This window comes from Garra rufa, chromosome 1 (genome assembly GCF_049309525.1).
Source record: "Garra rufa chromosome 1, GarRuf1.0, whole genome shotgun sequence".
NCBI lineage: Eukaryota > Metazoa > Chordata > Actinopteri > Cypriniformes > Cyprinidae > Garra > Garra rufa.
Genome location: NC_133361.1, coordinates 42,289,235 through 42,313,105, shown reverse-complemented (window position 1 = coordinate 42,313,105; position 23,871 = coordinate 42,289,235). Strand labels below are relative to the sequence as shown.

The window sequence follows — 23,871 nt, the reverse complement described above, 5'->3', positions numbered from 1 at the left end:
GCTCATTCCTAAAGCAAAAACTCTGTGACAATGGCAAGTAAAAAGAAGCGCAAGAAATCAAATTATAGTGAGGCTGAACTATCTGCAATACCAGGCATTACCACAAGGAAACGGTCGTACGCCAAGCTGGAATCTGACGTGGAGATAAGTACTTTTCCACGTCAAAGACGGTTTTTATAAATCTGTACTTTGACGTGGATTTGATCGTACGAACACTCTAAGATCAAATCAGTGCGTAAGAAAGTTTTATAAATGAGGCCCCAGATCTCTGTGTGGAGCACTGGCTGTTGTCAGACTCCTTGCGCAAACAAAAATCTTGATTATTACAATTAATTGCAAAATGAATGTTGCAAAATGTAAATTGATATTTCTGACACAACACAGCAAAAGATAGAAATAACTGACTTAAAACCATTTTTAGCTGGTGACAATACTAGTGCTCTAATAATTTTTGGCCACCAATGTATAATATGAACAATACAACACAGAATAAAAAAAACCTCATGGTAAGTGTTGTAGTTATTAATGTTGTTTCAAATGTTGTAAATGTTAAAAAAAATTAATAACCCAAACTCAACTAAAATAACTCAATTCAAATCGGGCTATTTATGTTTACAACAGCTTTAAAATCAATACATTTTACAATTTTTTAAGGCAATAAGATCTTTACTAGGGAAACAAAAGGCACTGAATATCAGTAATGACACGCATGTCAAAAAAAAAATCTTTGATCTAAAAATGCATTAAAGCCTAGTTTGCCTTTTGGCAAACTAACTAACTAACTATTTGTTTGTTTGTTTGTAATAGTATTCTAAAAGACAGCTTTAGCACAGCTTATAAAATGACTCAGTTTTTCATGGTTGTGATAATATATTCTCTCTACATAAATCTCCATAATTTCTTATACAAAAAAGTCCAAAGATTAGGTCAATCGAGTTCCTTTATTTATCCCACAAATAATAAGTCAGGTACACTGGCATTAAACACTTACAATAAAGATTTTGTAACGTTAATGTACAGACTTGTGGTCCATTTATACTTAAGTGGTTTAAATGTGAATTTCTTGTTTGTGTTTTAAGGCTAATGTTTTTTTACATGCATACTCTAAAGTCCAAGATTAATTCAGCCAAATGAAAAAGGCAAATGTAAACCGTTCAGCTCAGAATGTGAGCTTTTATTTGTGAGACATCTGCAAATACGGCAGACTTTTATTTTGTTTGTGAAGTGTCGTGAAGTTAGAGTGACGCGTTCCTTTACGGCACGGGCTCTCACCACACCGTCTGGGAGTAGTCGTGCATCCTTGAAAAAATACGAAATTGTACTCCAGTAAAGGTAGGTTTTGCGTGAAATGATCTTAGATAGTGTATTATAACAGTAAAAACCAAACATGAAAAACTGAACCTCTCGGAAAAATACTGAGATCAGATAGTTCTCGTGTAATGAGAGCAAGCATGTGCGCTGCTGCTGAATGTATCAGCTGATTTTACGCGCTCAATCCTTCCGCGCTGCTGTTTATCAGTCAGACTCCATTGTTGACTAAGTGTCAGCGACTTTCGCGGAGTAATAATAAGCTAGTCTTTTACAAATCTAAGAAATGTCACAGCGTGAGGGAAAGGGTTTTTGTGTGCGAGTTAGTTAGCGGTGAGACTTTTCATCATGGCCGCTCGTGAAATCTTGAAGGATGTCGTAGAAATGGTTTTGCGCAGTAACCACACTGATCGTAGATGTGAGCCTCCGAAGTCTTGTTCATTCCAATGCGATTTTTTGACGACAAAACGTTCTAAAGAATGTATCTTTATATCCAATTTATTTTATAACATTCTTTTTGTACTGGTTTTCCATTTTTTTATGTTTTCGCTAGTCAAAAGAATACTCACTGACCAATGGGAACAAAGCTTTAGGTCATGTGTCCGGAACCGGCATTACAGATAGACGTCGAGCTGGGTAGACAAAAAAAAAAAAAAAACATACTGATACAGTAAATACAAGAGAAGGTGAATAAAAATGATAGGATATTAAAGTAAATTATAGGTAGTTTGTTGGGCTTGCCAAACACCACGTTTGTTACATAGTTGTATCATTTTTACTATTATTACAGTTCTGCTTTTGTTATTGCTGACAGTAGACCGTATTGTCTATCTGTTGTGTATCATTATAATGTTCTACAACTCATGCTGTCATACAACCAGAATAGTATATTTTTAAAATATAATATGCAGAAATCTCATTGAGTGGTGTCATATGTTCTACTACTAATTATCATCATCTTTTTTGTAAGGCAATGGCAAAGTTCCATGCACCTGTGATCCAGGACAACCCATCAGGATGGGGTCCTTGTGCTGTTCCTGATAAGTTTAAAGACATGCCCTACCAGCCTTTCAGTAAGGGAGACCGACTGGGAAAGGTAAATTCTCTTTAATATTCCCTGGCCTATTCTATTATGTTGTTAGACTCTCAAACGTGGATTATCATAATTGTATTTCATTTTTTAAATAAAATTATTTTTGTACACAGGTGGCAGACTGGACTGGTGCAACATACCAGGATAAAAGATATACAAGTGAGTGTTTGTATATTTGTTTTTATTTGTGTTCACCCAACAGTAGTTGCTATATGTGAGCTGATTTTTTGTTTTTGCTGAAGTCACTTATCAGTGAGAATGGTTGTTCTCTGTTCTGTGTAGATAAATACTCATCCCAGTTTGGAGGTGGCAGTCAGTATGCTTATTTCCATGAGGAGGATGAGACCAGCTTCCAGTTGGTCGATACTGCCAAGACCCAGAAGACCGCCTATCAGAGGAACCGCATGCGGTTTGCTCAGGTAGGTTTCAGGATATTTGCTTTCTTGCTTTTTTACTCTAACCTCCACTGTTCTATTATTTCTAGTTCTTTATCATATTCTGTGCTTCTGTTCTACAGAGGAATCTTCGGAGAGACAAAGATCGCAGGACCCTTACTCAGTTCAACATGCAGACCCTGCCTAAGAGTGCTAAGCAGAAGGAAAGGTGAGTCCTGTTTAACCAGTAGGGTGAAAAAAACACATTTAGTTGTGACCTATCAACACACACTCACCTTTATCTTTCTCTGAATAGGGACCGTATGCGCTTGCAGAAGAAATTCCAGAAGCAATTTGGAGTTCGGCAAAAGTGGGATCAGAAGTCGCAGGTATGAAATTCATCCTTTTCATCTCTTTTCATATTTCCTTTGATCTCAGGTACCATGGCATTTCACCTCCATTTTCGTTTTTTTTTTTTCCCACACTGTTACTACCAGTCATGTTTTATCTAATCTTTTTAATAAAATTTGACTTTTTTATTTATCCCCCCAGTGAAATTCCATAATTCACAGTACCAGTTTTAAAAATGCGTATACCTTGAGGAGAAGCGATTTGTGCGTGTAATTCACGTGCATATGTTTAGCACCATTTTATCACATTGTAATTCTAGTTAACGCATACAGATGTTACTGAGGTGAATGTTTATGTTTCCTATATAGGGACGGATTCTGATATATCGTATTTATTTCAGCCTAAACCACATATTACTACCTTTATCCTAATGACTGTCTACACTTAAGTCTATGCTTAATCTATGTACACTGTATGATGAATAAATCTCTTACCCATTTTCACTGCACACATCAGCGGCGCTATCTACTCTATGCTTGTTTTTTATACCGCGGCAAGTTTCTGAAGCAACCTAGAACCGACTCTCCACGCTGTATCGCTAAAGTTAGGTTATCTGTTTGACAGATAATAATAATAATAATCGTCTTACTATCGTCAAAGGCATCAGCAACAGGCGATATCTCTGACTATCGTCGATAAACGATACTATCGTCCATCGGCACAACCATATCAGATTTTTTTCCCAGCCTTTTCTAATGTCTTTTAGCATTTACTTATGCCACATTCTCCACTAAGATTCTGTATTATCACTAAGAGACTATATTATCAGTTATCATTGCTTATTTTTTGTTTTCTTGTGTTTTGTAGTTTCAACAAAACAAGTCATTTTAAATCATTGATGCTTAAAAAGCAATGAAAGAGAGCTGAATTTAGTTATTTTTCATAGCTTATTGTGCTTTAAAATGTCAATGACTGTCTTTTTGAGTATTTAGTAAACACAGCTGTTTTAAGTGAACTTGAACAGTTATTAGGGTTATATATTTGATGGGTTTTTTATCACTTTTGATTTGTTTTCAATAAGCTTGGACTTTTTTTTTTAAAATTTGCTTCATTGAACTAGCATTAGTCTCGTTATTATAATTTATATAAAATTTAACTACTTACTTCAAGCAAAAATATCTACACTGCCAGTCAAAAGTTTTTGAACTGTAAGATTTACATTTTTTTTTTTAAGGAAGTCTCTTCTCTTCTGCTTCGGTCTTCAGTGTCACATGATCATTCTAATGTGCTGATTTGCTGTTCGAGAATTTTTTTTTCGTATCAATATTTAAAATAGTTGAGTACTTTTTTTTCAGGATTCTTTGTATAGAAAGATCCAAAGATCAGCATTTATCTGAAATAAAAATCTTTTGTAACATATATTACACCATTCAAAAGCTTAGAGTCAGTATAATTATTATTTTGGGGGGAAATAAATTAATACTTATAATAAGCAAGGAGGCTTCAAAAGTGATAAAGACATGTATAATGTTTCAAAAGATTTCTATTTCAGATAACTGCTGTGTTTCTGAACTTCTATTCATCATAGAAACCTGTAATTCTGTTTTCAACTTGATAATATTTTGAGGAGCAAATCAGAATATTAGAATGATTTCTGAAGGATCATGTGACTGAAGTAATGAAGCTAAAAATTCAGCTTTGAAATCACAGGAACAAATTACATTTTAAAATACTCAAATAGAAAACAGTTATCTTAAATAGTGAAATATTTCAAAATGTTACTGTTTCTGCTGTACTTTGTATAAATGCAGGCAAGCAGAAGAGACTTCTTTAAAAACATTAAAAATCTTATTGTTCAAAAACCTTTGACTGGTAGTGTATATTGTAATATCGTGAAATAAATTGATTTCTTTTGTGATTTAAGACTTTGTGTGTGTTGCCCACCCCTAGTTTAAGTACTGTTTTTCAGTATCAACTGGGTACAAAACGTTTTACTTTCCTGCTCCTTCATTGGCTAAATATCATTCTACATTCATTCGGACTCTTCTCCTGTGACCCCAGGCCCAGCTTAAACCCAGGGACTCCTCTGTGGAGGTGCGCAGTGACTGGGAGGTGAAGGAGGAGATGGACTTCCCCAGGCTCATGAAAATGAGATACATGGATGTGGCAGACCCGCTTGACATGTAAGCACTCTGCGTCACACAGATAATTTAGTACTTGTGCGTTGCTCTTAAGAGAGTCCTTCATTGAGTTTCTTTTTCTAGAGAGTGCTGTGGAGCTCTTGAGTACTATGACAAGGCTTTCGATCGCATCACCACACGCAATGAAAAACCCCTTAAGAGCATCAAGAGGATCTTCCACACCGTTACCACCACTGATGACCCTGTGATCCGCAAGGTACTCCAAAACACTCACACACGGCCACTTCAGTTGTCATTTCTGCTTGTGCTTGTGCTTGATCTCAGATATATCTTTTTTTCTAGTATAAATGCTAATTTATTTTGTTCTCAAAATGACTTCCACAGTTGGCAAAAACCCAGGGCAATGTGTTTGCCACTGATGCCATCCTGGCAACTCTGATGTGCTGCACACGCTCAGTCAACTCCTGGGATATCATCGTTCAGCGTGTGGGCAACAAGCTCTTTTTTGATAAGAGAGACAACTCTGATTTCGGTAAGCATGTGCTTCAGATGAGTGTGCCTAATTTCAATGGATGTCAAAGCCTCTAGAGTCTTTATGCTGGCCATATTCTAATTTAACTCAAGGGTGCTTGTGTTTTTACTTAATTTTATATGAAAGGCTTAAAAAGGAGTGCCCAGGGTCATTGTGAAGGGCTCGCACACCAGACGAGCCACACAACACATTGTTTTCCATGAGTGTATGAACACTGGTGGCACCATTCGGTGACGGAAACTCAGGCTGTTCAAAATCCTGCCGTGCTACTCAAATTGTTTTCACTGAATTATATTAACAACAATTTGGGATAGATATAATACCAGCCAGATATAGTACATAACGAATTCACCTAAGTCTGGAAGATTGTCTATGGTGCATCTTTCAGTAAAGCGTTTGTCTATCTGTGGCTAGATTAAAGTCTGTTAGGTTGATTAAGAGATAGAATAGTACAGATCATTCTTTTTCTTTCCGTTAGCTTTTTCAAACACCGAATTTCAAACTCACTGACAGCACTTTGTTCGTTCTTAAAGTGTATTCCTGCCAGTTTGGAGATTTGGATTAACTGTTTTGACCTGCGTTTATTTATTTTTGTTTACAGTTATGCATTACTAGTTTTTGAGCGCTCTGTAATTTAAATATGTCACCAAGTAAAGGTATTACGCTGAAAAACAAAGATGATGTTAGGCCAATTTTGCAAGTTTTTTTTATAGTCTCGACACTATCAATTATTGTAGGTGTTACAGTGCCTTGTGGAAGTATTCATACCCCTTCATTTTTTCATATTTTGTTACTGCTTTAAATTACTTTTTTCCACATCAATCTACTGTCCTTACACCATAATGACAAAGCAAAAAATGGGTTTTTAACATCTTTGCAAATGCATTAAACTAAATGATTCCATTGCATAAGTATTCATACCCTAATCTGGGACAGTTGAAATTTTGCTTATGAACATTCATATTGCTTGTAGATGTTTCTACACTTCGAGTAAAGTTAACCTGCGGTAAATTCAATTGAATGGGTATGATTTGGGAAGGAATACACATCTTAATAAAAAGATCTAACAGCTGTAAATGCATATCAGAGCAAAAACCAAGGTAAAAGCCCAGGGATTAAAGTTCTCCGTCGCTATGACGGATTTCCGTTATCTGCAACAAGTCTATGACGGATTTCCGTCAATTAGAGAAAATGAAGGGAAAAGAAACGTATTGCGCATTGTTGTTCTTGTTCTGTCAGCACACCAAAAATCATCCCGGCCGTGGCTGCAGCTTCTCAGTGACAACATAGTGATGCCGCTGGCATCATTCACAGTCAGGTATTTAGCAGAGAACACAGAGCAGAACTTGAATTTCGGCGCGGGTATTAATACTCATTGGAATGTATCATTTGCACGTGCTTTTGAGTCCTTCTTATTTAAAGTGAAAGAGAGATTCATTTGTGCGCTCTCTTATAGATCATTGTCTGTGCGCCCACAGAACGCGAAAAGGACAGTGACTAATTTAAACAATTGTTAAGGGAGTAAGCAAATGTAATATTGATTTAACAAGAAAATATCAAGTGACCTACGTTGTCTGACTATATCTCTACTGCCTGATTTTACTCTATTTTTAAAATTTAAATATTTCCAAATAAAGTAACAGCTCAGCCACTGCCCATCTCTAAAAGCAAAACAGCGGTGTTTCATTTATGAATGAAAGTGAGTTTTTGAAAGAATCTTCAGTTCATGATTATCCATTCATAAAGACAGTCCCTTGCTTCATTCCCGAATTAATCAGCCGTTCATTTGACTTACCGCCACCTGCTGGTGATTTAGTGTCATTGTAAATTTGACTTACAGTTATTTAAAACGTAATATTTCTATAAATAATCTGAATTAAAAAGAATCTGCCAACACTGAGTCAATTATCACCTCATATTAGGAAGGCAAATTTTTTATCAGAATTTTCTATTATTGATCCGAAGGTGCTTCTACATTTTTTAAATTAGGAGGACACGCACTATAAGAAGTAAAAAAATGTTATAAAGTGGGTGTGTGACAGGTATGGCTGTGGAATGGTGTTTGGCAAAGATTTTTTGGAGGAAAAATTTTCAGTCAGAAGATTTTTTTTTTTTTGCTTTAATCCCTGAAAGCCTCTGAGGTGTAAAAAAAAAAAACGCCTGTAGAGCTCAGAGGCAGGATTGCATCAAGCCACACATCTGGGGAAGAATGTTCTCTTCTGGGGAAGAGAAAAAAAATCCTGCTGCATCGAAGGTTCAAAGAAGGCATGTAGTCTCCATTACCCTTAATGGAAGAAGTTTGAAACAACCAGAGCTCTTCCTAGAGCTGGCCTCCTGGTCAAACTGAGCAATTGATCGAGGAGGGCCTTGGCTAAAGTGGTGACCAAGAGTCTGATGGTCACTCTAGTTTAGTTCCATGCTTGGGTTTGAACCCAAACATTTCTGGAGAAACCTGAAAATGTCTGCCATCAGAAAAATCTGTTTTTGCTTTCTCATTATGATGCATGGAGTGTAGATTGATGCAAGGCACTGTAAATGTAAGAAACTTTATGAATCAGTAAATGTCATCCTCATGTTTATGAAATATATCTGTTATGGTGTTACATGTATCGGCAATGAACGCTTGAAATTATAGAGATTATGTAGACTTATTTTATTGAAGATTTATTTCAAACCTTAACCCTTATTGTTTCATAAAAAAAAAATTCTTTGATATCAAAATGTTGAAAAACAAAAAGTTTTTTTTTTTTTTTTTATGTTTTTGTTGGGTCATTGAAAATGACTATGATTAGTGGAAAAAAAAAAAAAAAGCCTGCATAAAGTAGTATCTGTGCAGTTTTAAAGCCTAAACATTTTCTCCCTTGTAGACCTGCTTACTGTGAGTGAGACCGCGAATGAGCCGCCTCAGGATGAGGGCACTTCTCTCAACTCCCCCCGAAACCTGGCCATGGAGGCCACCTACATCAACCACAACTTCAGCCAGCAGTGTCTAAGAGTTGTAAGCTTGTGTTCTGTTTCCACAGTAAACCAGACATTAACACGATACATGAATGTCCATATTCTGTTTCTGACAAAGACATTTGTGTAAATGTGTTTTTTGCTTTGATGTCAGGGAGGAGAGAGGTACAAGTTCCCCAATCCTAACCCATTTGTTGAGGAGGACATGGAGAAGAGTGAGGTGGCGTCTGTTGCCTACAGGTTTGTGCTCACTTTTTCTCTTTATTCCCATATATAACCCTGGACCACAAAACCAGTCTTAAGTAGCTCCGGTTTATTTGCAGCAATAGCCAAAAATACACTAAATTGGTCAAAATGATTTGATTTTTCTTTTATGCCAAAAACCATTAGGATATTAAGTAAAAATCATGTTCCATAAAGATATTTTGTGAATTTCTTATCGTAAATATGTCAAAACTTAAATTTCGATTAGTAATATGCATTGCTAAGAACTTAATTTGAACAAATTTAAAGGTGATTTTCTTAATATTTAGATTTTTTTTGCACCCTCAGATTCCATTTTTTTAAACGGTTGTATCTCAGCTAAATATTGTCAAAAATTCAAAGAAAAGCTTATTTATTCAGCTTTCAGATTGTCAATTGACCCTTATGACTGGTTTTGTGGTCCAGGGTCTCATATGTGGCTTTAATCAGGTATGATTTTGTTTTGTTACAGAATATTTGGTTAGCCTAAAAATTGATCTATTTGAGTGCTGCTTGAACAGCCCAAGAATAATCAATACATCTATTACAAGCAATTATTAACTGCTAACAAAGTATGCATCCAAAATAGTGACTTGACTTGACTGATTCTCAGGTACCGGAGGTGGAAGCTTGGGGAAGACATTGACCTCATTGTGCGCTGTGAGCATGATGGAGTAATGACCGGTGCAAACGGAGAAGTCTCTTTCATCAATGTCAAGACCCTGAACGAGTGGGACTCCCGAGTAAGACACAGAAAGAGAGCTGGATAAATGTATTTGGCCATTTCAGAGATACCGGAGATATAATTCTTTGCTCTTTACAGTACTGCAATGGAGTGGACTGGAGACAGAAACTGGATTCCCAGAGAGGTGCAGTTCTGGCCACAGAGCTGAAGAACAACAGTTACAAATTGGCACGTTGGACCTGTTGTGCAATTCTCGCGGGATCTGAGTACCTCAAATTAGGGTCAGTATCATATAAATGTTTCTGTGTGATGTCAATTTTCCTTGTCATTTCCTATCTGATTTCTCACTCCACATCCTTCTCTCTTTAGGTATGTGTCCCGTTATCATGTCAAGGACTCTTCTAGGCATGTCGTCTTGGGCACACAGCAGTTCAAGCCCAACGAGTTTGCCAGCCAAATTAACCTGAGCATGGAGAACGCCTGGGGCATCCTGCGTTGTGTGATCGACATCTGTCGCAAGCTGGAGGAGGGCAAATACCTCATCCTTAAAGACCCTAATAAGGCAAGGAGGAAGCTGTGCTGGGTTTTTAGCCTGCAACAAAGCAAGAAGCTCTAAATGTCTATTAAGGAGTATTCTTGTCTTATTTGTATATAAAACCCATCTAAACATTCTTTATGAACACACCTTAAGTAGAAATGAAGTAAACTGCGTGGTATCTGTGGTGGTAATTTTAGTTGCAAGACTGTGCTAGTAGGAATCACCTTGGCAACTTCAAAGGTTTTTATTTATTTTTTTGCAATCAACATTATGAATGAATTTTTGTGTGTGTGTGTGTGTCCCTAACAGCAAGTAATTAGGGTGTACAGCCTGCCTGATGGAACTTTCAGCTCGGATGAAGATGAAGAGGAGGAGGAGGAAGATGAGGAAGAAGATGAAGAGGGTGAGGATAACTGATTGTTTCTCACTTCAGTGCCGTTTTCCATACTTTTTTGTTTTCATCTTGTTACCTCGTTTTCTGATGCATTTTTAATTTCCCCCAACAGATGAAGACAATTAAGGCGTCATTAACTACCACAGCTGCCGGTATTATGTGTTTCAATGCTGTCAGAGCTGAATAAAGATAATTGATTATTCATTTACTGTGGTGATGTCTGTCTGTTTAATAATGAGCACATTCAGATTTGACTGTTTTTCCAGTTTTAATCATTATGGATTAGGTTCTGGAGCTTGAGGGCAATATAAATATCCCTTCTTTTAAGAACCAATTTTGAAAAAAAAAATCGAGCTATTTAATCTTTATTATTAAAACATTGTGTTAGAAATGCCAAGACAATGGGTTTGACTCCCAGGGAACACATTCTGATGAATAAAATGTGTAAATCTAAATGAATGGTCTGACATTGAGTTCTCTCCTAGGCTGCATTTATTTGACCAAAAACAATAACATTAAATTGTAATATTCCACAAAATGACTTTTCTATTCAAATTTATGTAATTTATTCCTGATTGCAAAGTTGAATTTTATTCCAGCCTTCAGTGTCACATGATCATTTAGAAATCATTCTAATATGCTGATTTGGTGCTCAATAAACATTACTTTTCAGTATGGAAAGCAGTTGTGCTACTTAAGTAAAGTGTGCCATGTGAATTACTAGTTCAAAACAAAAATCCAATTTGTTGAAATAGAACACTTTACTGAACTTTTAGACAATTTAAAAACAAAACTGAAATTGTGTATATATGCTATGCTTTTAAGGCTCATTTAAGAGAATATGGAGCACACACACGAGGAGGATAAAAACAAGTGGTCCAATTAATGGTGGGGGGAAAAACAATGTTTAAAAAACTGTGTTTAATGTCTACTGGCAGAACAAGCTGGTTCTGTGAATACTTTCGGTTTGTTGTGGTGTCCAAGTCCCAGATGAAGTGCAGTGGTTAGTCTTTCATTCTTTTTTTTGAAGATCTGGTCAAACATTTAATTTTGTGCCACAGTGAATGTGTTCTTCCAGTCTCCTACTGCAGTGGTTCTCACAGGGTTCGTACGGGTGCTTGAATTCCTTGAAAATGCTTGAATTTTAATGTAGTGTTTTCAAGGTTTGAAAAATGCTTGGATTTTGGATGAAGTGCTTGAAAGTGCTTGAATATGCAGTTGCATCGGTTTCATATTAATTCGCTTTCATACTAAATAGTTATTTTTTGTTATGCTTATAATATGTAAAAGAAAGAAAAGAAAAAACAGCTCCGCTCGAGTGTGCACGTGAGGCTGTAGTGTGATCTGCCGGTCTTTCTTGCTGCGCGCCCTCTGATGGAACAGAGCGGTAGATAAAACATGCCCGTTATCAGGAGGTTGTTGCATCAGTCCTCGATGGCTTGAAAACGACAAATAAGAATTATGTTTAAAACGAGAATTTGGGGATCGCAAAATTGCCAGCCCGATGTCCCGGGGCTATTGTGTTTTCCAGTCGGGCTGCTAAAATGTTTCACCGGACTATCTTAAAGTAGAGGGCTCGTGCGGGTCATTACAAACTCATCAATTTAGCCTTATCAAAGTTAAGGCCATACAAAGTTTTAAATGTATTAAATAGTATAAGAAAAGGCTTAATTATAAGTTTAAGAGTTAGGGACGGATATACGAGAATCGCGATAGGGCTGGATAAAACTTCAAAAGGCAATGATATATTGAATAAACATACACACTGCACGTTTCAAAGTCAAAACGCGGCACGGATGTCTTTATATGAATGTATCTGAAGGGAACAGACTGTCCTCAGAAACGTGTCGTTGGCATTTTCATTTCATGTCTGATAAAACTGCGTTAATGCTGATTTGTCTACAGCCGTTACTAGGAAACCGTAGAATTTCAGCGCTCCTAAAGCGCCCCCTCGTGACAGGGAATGAATTTGCGAATATTCAGCTGTTTAGCAAGATTATTACAAATATTGGCCCATGTTTTTATGCAGCAAACACATAAGAGTTGTAAATGTAAAAGTTATGTGCTTTCTAAAAATCTAAACAATTAAGACAATTAATTATTTATGTTTTAAATAAATTATACTTGATATATCCATTTTAAAGGTATAAAGGCTGAAATGCCATTGTATAAGATGTTTTGTTTTTGTAAAAATCTGAATTATAAATCATGTCATTTTATGGCTTAATGTTACTGTACATTGTTCAACCCCATTACAGTGTTCATTTTACTTGTGCAGCTCTTAAAAAGGGTCGTAAATTGCCTTAAATTGATATTTAAAAATTCTGCAGATACACTGTAAATAGTGAAAAAAATACCTTGATATTTGTGAATAGGAAATCAGGTAGGAGTCTAAATGTCAATCAAAAATATTTTCAATGTTTAAAAAATGGTCTTTTATCATATTGGCCAGTTAAATTTTATTATTAATTTTATAGTGTCTTTTTGACTACCTTTTAGTAGGCTACTTTTAGGCTGGAATGTGAAATGTATTTGTGAAAATCCTTCAAGTTTTAGAAAGTTTTCAAGTTTTAGAATTTTAGTTTATCATATTTTTTTACAGTCATTTTATACCAGTCATTAATGTGTTACCATAGACATTGCCCTACTCCACTCATACAGTATTACTTTTATTTGTGCAGGTCTTAAAAAGCCTTTAAATTTTATTTTTAAAATACTACAGATACTCAGTAAATTATATTAATTATATATGTTATATGCAATCTAGACAGTTGTTTTTTAATAGCACAATAACATCTGATTTAAAATTTAGAACTCATGTATGTGAATATGTAATTTACCACAGTGCTGGAAAATCTTGAAAATGCACCTTGAAAGTGCTTGAAAAGTGCTTGAATTTTACTTTGGAAAAGGTGTAAGAACCCTGTTCTCAATCCTGGTCCTGGAGGACCCCTGCTCTGCACATTTCGCATGTCTCCCTTATTTAACACACCTGATTGAGATCATCAGCACGTTAGTTCAGTTCATGGATCTCTCTCCTAATGAGCTGATGATCTCAATCAGGTGTGTTAAATAAGGGAGACATGCAAAATGTGCAGAGCAGGGGTCCTCCAGGACCAGGATTGAGAACCACTGTCCTACTGTGCCTGCAACAGCCAACCCAAACCAATTATAACAACAGAATAAGTGGAGGATACAACCTGCTACACTTTTCCAAGATTGTAATCTTTGAACATCGTGCTGACGTGTGCCAAAAAAACTCTCGCGATGGCGAAGCGGCCTTGTCAGATTGAGCAGTCGGACGCAGTAGCTTTCCACCGACTGCGCTGACCAAAAGCACGATGGGAAACGACTGGCTGACGAGACAGCTTAAAGCTCATTGGTTCAAACAACTGTGATGTTGCGTTCTTTTCTAAAATTTTTTAATCTAATATCATGTGGTTATGTGTTTAAATTCTGCATGAATATTCCCAAACACAGTGACAGTGCGATCTCTGTGTGTGATTTGTGATTGTTGTCATATTAGCTACTATAAAAATATATATTTGTATTAAAGTTAAAATGGATGATAAATCCGCCTTTCGTTTGGAATTAAAAAGCAAGCACTTTGAGTGTTTTTTTCATCGTATTTATTTTCATATAAAATCAATAGAACTTAAATTATATCATGTTTATCAGCAACACAGCATGTGATTGTGAATAACGCGATCACTTGCATTGCATGTGAACTGGAGGGCGCCGAAACTCAGCTTGTGCCTCACAGATTTGAGAAATAGGCTATCTATAATAGAAAGTTTGAAATGTCTACTTTTAAACGAAAATATTCAAAACTAAAATAAATAGGCTAGCCTTCTCTCTGAATATGTAATCATATGAAATGTGCATTTCTCTCTGGCGTTCATGGCGAGACCACATCGTCAACTTCATCTTTGCTGCGACACAGAAAACACCAGTTTATTAATAAATAATTAAATGTCTCCTTGTGGTCCTGCGCTTGAGTGCGGCTATATTACGTAAACGCTCATCTATCGGGTATATAGCCTAAGTAATGAAATTAATATAAAGGGGCGATTTGTCCACGAATGGCTTAAATGAACAACTATACTAGTCGAATAGAAAAAAACTTTAGTCGGAGGCAGCCCTTATTCCAAATATTTGCAGCAGGCCACTCTGGGTTGAGCGAGCGACCCTGAGTGGAATGAGCAAGCGGAATATTCAGAAATGCGCTCTCCGCTCACATGCTCTGATCGGAACAAACCCGAACCACTTTCTGCTGAACTTGCGCAGAAACATCAAAGACAGGTTAGACATAACCAGCTTTTAAATTTTTAATTAAATTTTTAAAACTAATATTTAGACTATTTTAGCACAAATTATGAGCTTACTGCCGATTTTTTTAAAATAATTTTTGACAAAATTAGAATATATTAAAAAAAAAATATATATATATATATTTTTTTTTTTTGAAGAAAAATTTGGGATGGGCCTGTTGAAAAGTGGGTGGGCCTCACACAAAGAGCAGCATAGGGACCCCTGACAACCTTAATTCGCCCCTGTTCACAAGTCAAACTGCCATACCAAACAAGACCACATGGAGATGCCGAAGGACTGCATGTAAGTACTATCTGGATCTATTCAGAACAGTTAAACACAGCAAAATACAAATGAAACATTTTGATGAAATGGACAAAAAGAAAAAAAAACATTCTGAATGTGTGGAAAGCAATTTGAAAGCAGGTTGACGTTGTCAGTGAACAGTTCCTCTGTCTGAACAAGCAATCATGTCTGTGTTTGAAGCGTCTGATTCCCACGTGTACACAAACATCATTGATCTGCTTCAAACATGCTTTGCATTACATTAATTTTGACAACTGATTAAATATACTGATCTGTGTTCAAAAATATGATGTTGTAGTTATCAGTGTAGCAAGAGCACACATACACTCTTCATTTGAGCAGTAATTGATTACAATCGTCATCCCTCAAAACGTTACTAGCACGACACTGGTTTGCTTTATCCAGCCCATGCATGCTCATAAGTTTCTTTTTTACACAGTGCTCCGAAACACAGAATATCACAAGAGTGGTGGTGCTGTTATTTATTTAATGTTTATTTAATGTTATTTACCATAATAATCATAAAATTTGTGAATTTAATATATTGGCAAAAGAAGCTGGTTCTTTTGTTTTGTGAATACATTCAGTTTGTTTTGGTGTCCAAGTCCCAGATGAAGTGCAATGGTAAGTCTTTCATTCTTTCTTTGAAGATCTGGTCAAACATTTCATTTTGTGCCACAGTAAATGTGTTCTTCCAATCTCCTACTGTGCCTGCAACAGCAAACCAATTATAACAACTGAATAAGTAAAGGATTCACTTTCACAAAATTGTAATCAGTGAACACTGACCTTTGCGCATGAATTGGGGCTTAAGCAGTCGATCTCCAGGAACAAATTCATAGTTTGCCCTCGGGTCCTTTTTCATATTTTTAAAAGTGGCCTTCTCCACAATATGTGCGATAGCAGCGTCATCCAGATTTTTCTCCAAGAACTTGCAGATTTTCTCCACTGCTGTCCTGAGATCCTGAACGTGGTGCGAAAACAGGAGAAACAGGAGTCGATGTGTATGAAATAACTGTAAGAATCCGGCTGAATGAAATTAGATTTACATATAGAAAGGCCAAATGAAAACCAGCATTAACACATAAACAAAACAAAATTAGAGTGTGCTAAAGAGAAGTCATGGAGTGTGGATGCTTGGATGAAAGTGATATTCAGTAATAAATCGCAAATGGAATCACAAATGCAATGAAAAGGGAGATGATGCTGGATCTTTTGTCTTGTGCTGTTCTAATGAAATGTATAAAGATGACTGCCTGAAGAAAACAATCAAATTTCCCAACTCATTTATAATATGGGGTTGCATGTCAGGTAAAAGACCAAGGGAAATGGCAATCCTTACCTCAACAGCCAATTGACAGGTTTACACTGAAACTTTGGGCACTTTTCTTATTCCATCAATAGAAAAGACGTTTGGTGATATTGTTAGTATGATAATGCACCTTGCCACAGAGCAAAGGGTGTTTAGGAAAGGCACATCAACTCAGTGACATGGCCAGCACACAGTTCGGATCTCAATCCGATTGAAAAATGTATGGTGGAAATTGAAAAACTGCTCATTGACAAGGCTCAATCTTGCAAAGCTGATCTGTCAACCACTATTCAAGAAAGTTGGAACCAGCTTGATGAAGAATATTGTTTTTCATTAGCGAAGTCCATGCCCTAAAGAATTCAGGCCGTCATAAATGGCAGGGGAGGAGCAACAAAGTACTAATTGTGTTTTTTGGTTGATGATTCCATTTTTTTTTTCTCAACATTGAACGATTCTATAATTTTTTCCTGAACTTGATATGGAAAATAATTTTCCATTATTTAAAACAGTTTAATCTTATTTGTTTGAGGTATGTTTCACAAAACCAGAATGTTCAATGAATAAAACAAAAATTGTTTTGTGTCATAACTGTGATTCGTTTATTTGCTATGAAGTAAAAAAAAAAATTGGTGAACAACATTTAAGTGTGGTGATTCTATAATTTTTGCCAGGGGTTGTACATACGTGTTCCAAATTTGGCAAAACTATCTCTTTCCATTAAAGAGCTTTAGAGCCTGTGACTAACGGTTTAGGGGTTATGCATGATTTTATGCTTTTGACCGCTGTAGTGCCACCGTCAGGCTGATTGGGACGAGCCTTTGTGACGTTGTAGACAGTGTGAATACCACCATCCCACCAAGGACTTAGACATTCTAACAATTACAATTACAATTTTAGGGTTACGCACTTAAACCCTTAAATATTCTGTATTAAAGAACATCCTGTAAATGCTTTTGACATATTGTGAGGCTGTGGTGACTCACCATGACCATATCCTCAAATGACAGGAAAAGGATGTCATACTGGTCTCTTTTACTGTACCACTCTCGGATATGATCAAACCAAGATGCTCCGCCAACTAAAACATGAGGTATGATTAATAATATTGATAATAAATATAAAAATATAATTAATTCTGTTAAGTGACGCCTACTGTACAAAAACTATTTGTAATAAATTTGGTGTTTTGTCCTAACATGTTAAAAATATTTGAATGTGCTGTAAGTCTTACCGTTTCCTGCTAGATACTGCTGCAGAAAGTCTTCAAAGCTCTTGGGTGTCTCAAGCTTGGCCCAGACGAGGCTAAAGTGATAATATGACACTGCATTGTCTTTTGGATTTCTAAGCACATACACAATCTGTTTTTTAAAAGACACGAAGAGCAGTAAGGCTTAGACCAAACAAAATATTATCTAATATTTGATTTTACAACTAAAGAAGTGGTAGACATTGATTTTGCTCACACATAATAATGCATTATTATTGAAGTAGTTATTCATTTTACAAATACTTAACTTTCCTCTCTTGTCCTTAAGGCCTGGTGGCATCAGTGTGGGTGTGAGATGGGAGGCAAAGAACCGTGGAGACGGGCGCAAGGAATAATCAGGACGGCTTTGAGGGTACTCTAACCAAGGCATCTTCTCAAGATTGTTGGGAAATTTGGTTTTGTCTGTGGCATCCTCACAAATTAAATTTATGATGTTTTGTGTCCATATGGTACCTGCAAAAATATGGTTCAGTTATGTACAAACAAAATAAACACACACACACACACACACACACACACACACACACACACACACACACACACACACACACACACACACACACACACACACACACACACACACACACACCTTTATCATTAGAAGCAAACTCAATGTCTCTCATTCTATCTTTTTTTTTTCCTCTTCTTGATAAAACCCATTATAAGTAATTGATTTATGTCTAGAAAAAACACAAACATGAAATATTTCTTAATCTCACCTGACTTGGGATATGTCACCAAAAAAACATCACTGTCCCGAATCTCAAAATGCTGAAGAGAGTCGACGTACTCCTCCGTGATTTCACCTTTTTGAAAAACATAGCCCTTATATTTACATAGATAGTTGTTGAGAACTTCCATTATGCTGCACTTCTATCCACCTACAGTGTGGAGTAACCGGCAAAAGCACATGACCTTTGGAATCAGTGTGGAAGAATAATTTAGTGTGCAAAAAGTGACGTCAACCTGTTTCTTCAGCCCAGGATGGATGTTAATGATTAATTATAACAATAGAGTAGAGTCCATATCACATGAACTGTGTTCAAGCAGATATGTGATATTTTAGTGATCAGTGCACCGAGAGCACATATACGCGGTTTGCGAATTAATAACTGATTACAATCGTCATCCATCAAAACTTCAATAGTACAGCACTGGTTTGCTTTATCCAGCTAAGAGCTGCCGTATGCATATCATGTGCTTATGCAGCGGTCTGTGTTTTGAGATGCTGTTCAGTCTGTATTTCACACAACACAATGAGAAAAGGCTTGAGCTACTTTGAGAAACACAGAATATCACAAGAGAGGAGGTGCTGTTACTTATTTAATTTTTTTAAAATGTGAAAACCACTGGATTTAACAGGTACATAGTGTTTAATGTCAACTGGCAAAACATGCTGGTTCGTAAATACTTCAGTATGTTTTGGTGTCCAAGTCCCAGATGAAGTCCAGTGGTAAATTTTTCATTCTTTCTTTGAAGATCTGGTCAAACATTTCATTTTGTGCCACAGCGAATGTGTTCTTCCACTCTCCTATTGTGTCTGCAACAGCACACCAATTAACAACAGAATAAGTGAAGGATACAACCCGTCTACACTTTCGAAGACTGCAATCTTTGAACACTTACCTTTGAGCATGAATTGGGGCTTAAGCAGTAGATCTCCAGGAATGAATTCATAGTTTGCCTTCGGGTCCTTCTTCATGTTTTTAAAAGTGCACTTCTCCACAATCTGTGTGATAGCAGCGTCATCCAGATTTTTCTCCAAGAACTTGCAGATTTTCTCCACTGCTGTCCTGAGATCCTGAATGTGGTGCCAAATACATCAGTGTAAGTAAGGTATAAAGGTATAGAGGCATAGAGGCTGTGATTACTTACCTTGACCATGTCCTCAAATGACAGGAAAAGGATGTTGTACCGGTCTCTTTTACTGTACCACTCTCGGACATGATCAAACCAAGATGATCCACCAACTAAAACACGAGGTATGAACTACTAATTCATTCAAGTGACACCTAATGTACAAAAGCAACTTGTCCTCAATTTGGTGTTTTCCCTTAACATGTTAAAAGTATTCTGATGTGCTGTAAGTCCCACCGTTTCCTTCCAGATACTGCTGCAGAAAGTCTTCAAAGCGCTTGGCCCAGACATGGCTAAAGTGAAAATATGACACTGCATTGTCTTTTGGATTTCTAAGCACATACACAACCTGTTATTTAAAAGACATGAAGAGCAGTGAGGCTTAGACCAAACAAAAATTGATTTAAAATTGATTATACAACCAAACAAGTGTCTGACTTTGCTCACACAAAATAGTACATTGTTATTAAAGTAGTTATTTAATTTACATCTTGCATTGGAGACTGCCTTAATACTTAACTTTCCTCTCTTGTCCTAAAGGCCTGGTGGCATCAGTGTGGGTGTGAGATGGGAGGCAAAGAACCGTGGAGACGGGCGCAAGGAATAGTCAGTCCGGCCTTCATGGTACTCTAACCAAGGCATCTTCTCAAGATTGTTGGGAAATGTTGTTTTGTCTGTGGCATCCTCACAAATTAAATTTATGATGTTCTGTGTCCATATTGAACCTGCAAAAATATGGTTCAGTATGTACAAACAAAATAAACACACACACATATATGTTTTTATGCTAGCAGCAAACTTGATGGAGACTGGACCCAGATGCAATGCCATACCAATAACATATACAAACCTACGTTGAGTAAAATGTTAAACTTATGTCTCCTGTCTTAACAGAATCTGTAATTATGGCCTCTCTTTGATGAAACCCAGTATAAGAAATATTACTTAATCCTACCTGACTTGGGATATGTCACCAAAAAAACATCACTGTCACGAATCTCAAAACGCTGAAGAGAGTCGATGTACTCCTCTGTGGTTTCACCTTTTGCAAAAACATAGCCTTTATATTTACATAGAAATGCAGCATAGTGGAAAGTCTTAACAACTATCTATCCACCTGCAATGTGGAGAAACTGGCAAAAGCAGATAACCTTTGGAATCAGTGTGAAGAAGAATTTAGTGTGCAAAAAGTGACATTAACCTGTTTCTTCAGCACAGTATGGATGTTAATAATTAACCATGATAATACAGTAATATAGAATCCATGCCATATATTAGACTTTTTTAACTATATCATCACAGCTAAAAAGGCATATTTACACAGAATAAATTGAACACTCTAGGCTAATGTGTGACTTTATATTTTAGAAATAATAATTGAAAGAATTAATAGCTATTGATTGATTTGAAAAAAAAAAATCATATATAAATTTCATTAAAGTTTGCTTGCAAGCAACAGGTGTGGTTTGTACTTTGGATATGTATGACAGTAAAAGAGGTTGTAAACAAAGCGCATCAGAACTGATACAGGACTGCTCTGACGATGTACTTGAGAAACAATATTTATATAAGAGGACAGATAAAATATGTCCCAGTCTAATCTTTTCAGCTGCAACAGAAAATCAAGTCATCTGGAAATAATGAAAACTTTGTAAGCAGAGCAGCGAATTTGACTAAGACACACTGAACGTACTGGATGAAAATGGATGAGATAACAGAGCTATCCCACTGTCATGGTCAGTACACTCTTCTGGATAGACTTTCTTTATTAAATGCACTATTAAAGTTACTGTATAGTAATGAGTTAAACTGTTATTTGACTTAGAGCACTGTAACCATGTGTAAAAACATGGATAACAATCATTGGTTCAATATAGCTGGTTTTTATAGTACAAGTGATGTGTTTGTTTTGTAATTTAGACAGTAAACTTTAACTATCACTGATGTGGGTACTAATAAAATTCTCTCATGCTTCTAACCAAAACTGTTAAGAATATTTAACAAGAATCCAAATAACTGCTATAATACTATAGACTATTACAATCACTTTTAGAACTGGATAATTTATTTATTTCATCTGACATGTCAATTTTATTTACATTTTTAAGGGATTGATCAAAAATGATAGTACATGTATGACATGTATTAAATTTCACATTCTGTTGTGATGATTTTTTTGTGACAGCCAGCAGTACAGTAACACTTTTAGATTTTAGACTTTTTGATTACTGTTTTTAGATTTCACCTAATGCAAATTTGACCTAACCCTCTGACATCAATAGGTAGTAATGGCAGTGAAATAAGGCCATAGTTACAATCATCAGATGTTGGGTAATGTCAACAGAGGTAGACCTACTGTGTGTGATATTTGTAACACTTAATGAAAAAGACCTATACTAAACTTGCAAATCAATATGGCATGCACCAGATAAAAATTTCATGAAGCAATTATTGTCTACAGTCTAATCTGGTGTGTGCTTATTATATAACACTATTATCTAGGGAGCAATAATTTCAATAGCCAGCAGCTGTTATTTATACAGCTTTTTTATTACTGTCTTTACTGCTACCACTTCAGACCAAGCAAGACAAAGTTGTAACGTGAGCTGTGATAAATTAAACTGGAAAATGAAATGGAAGGGGACAGAAGAATATTTATGCTTACTTTTTCCTAAAATGCCTACAGTATTAAATTTCTTTTGGCTGTCCCTTTCCATGTTGTCATGTACTGTACAGTCATTATTGTAAAATAAACCCTGACGCAAATAAATGAATTTAAATTTAGGATTTTAGTTTTTAAATTAAATATAAAATTTCCACCATTTACAGTTCCATCATTTCAAAAGTCTCAACAGTAAGATTTAAAAAAAAAATCTTTTTAATGAAGTCTTTTCTGCTCACCAAGCCTGCATTTATTTGATCCAAAGTACAGCAAAAACAGTAATAATTTTTAAATATTTTTTACTATTTAAAATAACCATTTACTGTTTGAATATATTGTAAAATGTAATTTATTCATGTGATTTCATAATTACTCCAGTCAAAGGATCCTTCAGAAATCATTCTAATATGCTAATTTACTGCTCACATAACATTTTTTCATTTTCTTATTAATAACATTGATTAACATCAATTAAACGTTTATTAACATCTGACGAAAATTATACGAATTTTTATAATATTAAAAAAATAATAATTTATGTTTAAAACAGCCGAGTATATTTTTTCAGGTTTCCTAATGAATAGAAAGTTAAGAACAGCATTTATCTGAGGTCCGTGTAACGCTTCACATTTCAATTTTCAATTTTCAATTAAAAAATGGAAAAACAGAAAAATGAAACCAAACGCCCATTTTTCAATTTTTGCAGTTACATGAAGGATCGATTATTCAAATTTTCTCTTCTTTTTTTCAACTTTACTTTTGCTAAACTGTGACTTTTTAAATGATAAATGAATAAATGAATTCCAAGCGATTTATATACTTTCTTCTTTTTCTTGCGCTTTGCGCTGTGGGCTGTACCATTATTGCCGGGTGAGGGGGGGACTTAAGCCGACTACAGTACGTTTGCGGTGCGTACGCACACTCTACAGACAAGCAGAATAGACGCAGAAATCAAAGTAAATTCATTAGATTATTATTGAATTAAACAATAACATAAATTGTATTAATTAATAAATTAATTTTATAATAAATTAATAAAATGTACTGCATACAGTAAAGCAGATGAGCCCCATTAGCTAAACGTTAGCAACGGCTATGGCTTCGTTCTTATTATATTCGTTTTTAGTTGAGGTTTATTGAGGTTAGCGTGTCTAAAATTATAATAGGACAAAGGTCTCGACAGCGCTGCCGTGCGCTTAGAGCGCGCGCGCGTCCTCGTTCCAAGGAAGGATTTGTGTTCTATAGTTCGTTCCTGTGGAATTGTTACATTCTTTTTGTGTTCACGCTATATTTGGCGTTTATATTGATGCTTAGAGAAAGTGTTGAAAACTGCCAATAAAAACCGAATATAAGCAAGCACCACCTATAGCCCCACACAACTTTATTCAATCTTATTCTTTTCTTGCTTTTTCTCAACTATGTCATAGTACAGCCTATAATAATCAGTTAAAACGTTATTATACCATCTGATGCTGCTTACAGCCATATGATTGCGCTGCCGTGCAGTGCGGGCGCCCATATTGATGGAAACCATTTCAG

The 23,871-nt window shown here is 35.9% G+C and overlaps 3 protein-coding genes and 1 pseudogene across 3 annotated transcripts in view; 2 read left to right on the top strand and 2 right to left on the bottom strand.

Annotated features, from left to right (window-relative positions):
• The first annotated feature begins 1,226 nt into the window (after nucleotides 1-1,226).
• Nucleotides 1,227-10,821, top strand: eif3d (eukaryotic translation initiation factor 3, subunit D). The gene is made up of 16 exons (XM_073832548.1): nucleotides 1,227-1,332; nucleotides 2,279-2,404; nucleotides 2,515-2,560; nucleotides 2,684-2,820; nucleotides 2,919-3,004; nucleotides 3,092-3,164; nucleotides 5,188-5,309; nucleotides 5,391-5,523; nucleotides 5,652-5,799; nucleotides 8,667-8,797; nucleotides 8,912-8,997; nucleotides 9,614-9,743; nucleotides 9,824-9,966; nucleotides 10,055-10,247; nucleotides 10,533-10,626; nucleotides 10,730-10,821. Exons 2-16 carry the CDS (start codon nucleotides 2,282-2,284, stop codon nucleotides 10,741-10,743), a joined length of 1,659 nt encoding a protein of 552 aa, XP_073688649.1. The 5' UTR covers nucleotides 1,227-1,332; nucleotides 2,279-2,281; the 3' UTR covers nucleotides 10,744-10,821.
• A 4,886-nt stretch (nucleotides 10,822-15,707) lies between these two features.
• On the bottom strand, nucleotides 15,708-18,728 carry LOC141307960 (amine sulfotransferase-like). Its single transcript, XM_073832542.1, has 6 exons — nucleotides 18,533-18,728; nucleotides 18,063-18,266; nucleotides 17,778-17,906; nucleotides 17,530-17,624; nucleotides 16,024-16,198; nucleotides 15,708-15,945 (listed from the first exon to the last, which is right to left on the bottom strand). Exons 1-6 carry the CDS (start codon nucleotides 18,672-18,674, stop codon nucleotides 15,818-15,820), a joined length of 873 nt encoding a protein of 290 aa, XP_073688643.1. The 5' UTR covers nucleotides 18,675-18,728; the 3' UTR covers nucleotides 15,708-15,817.
• A 432-nt stretch (nucleotides 18,729-19,160) lies between these two features.
• LOC141311752 (amine sulfotransferase-like) lies at nucleotides 19,161-20,941 on the bottom strand (annotated as a pseudogene).
• A 247-nt stretch (nucleotides 20,942-21,188) lies between these two features.
• The window catches only part of LOC141307794 (GTPase IMAP family member 4), a 9,207-nt gene continuing 6,524 nt past the window's right edge, over nucleotides 21,189-23,871 (top strand). The window contains exon 1 of the mRNA XM_073832541.1: nucleotides 21,189-21,406. Within this exon, the coding sequence (XP_073688642.1) occupies nucleotides 21,367-21,406 (40 nt within the window). The 5' untranslated portion in view covers nucleotides 21,189-21,366. The remainder of the gene's footprint in view (nucleotides 21,407-23,871) is intronic.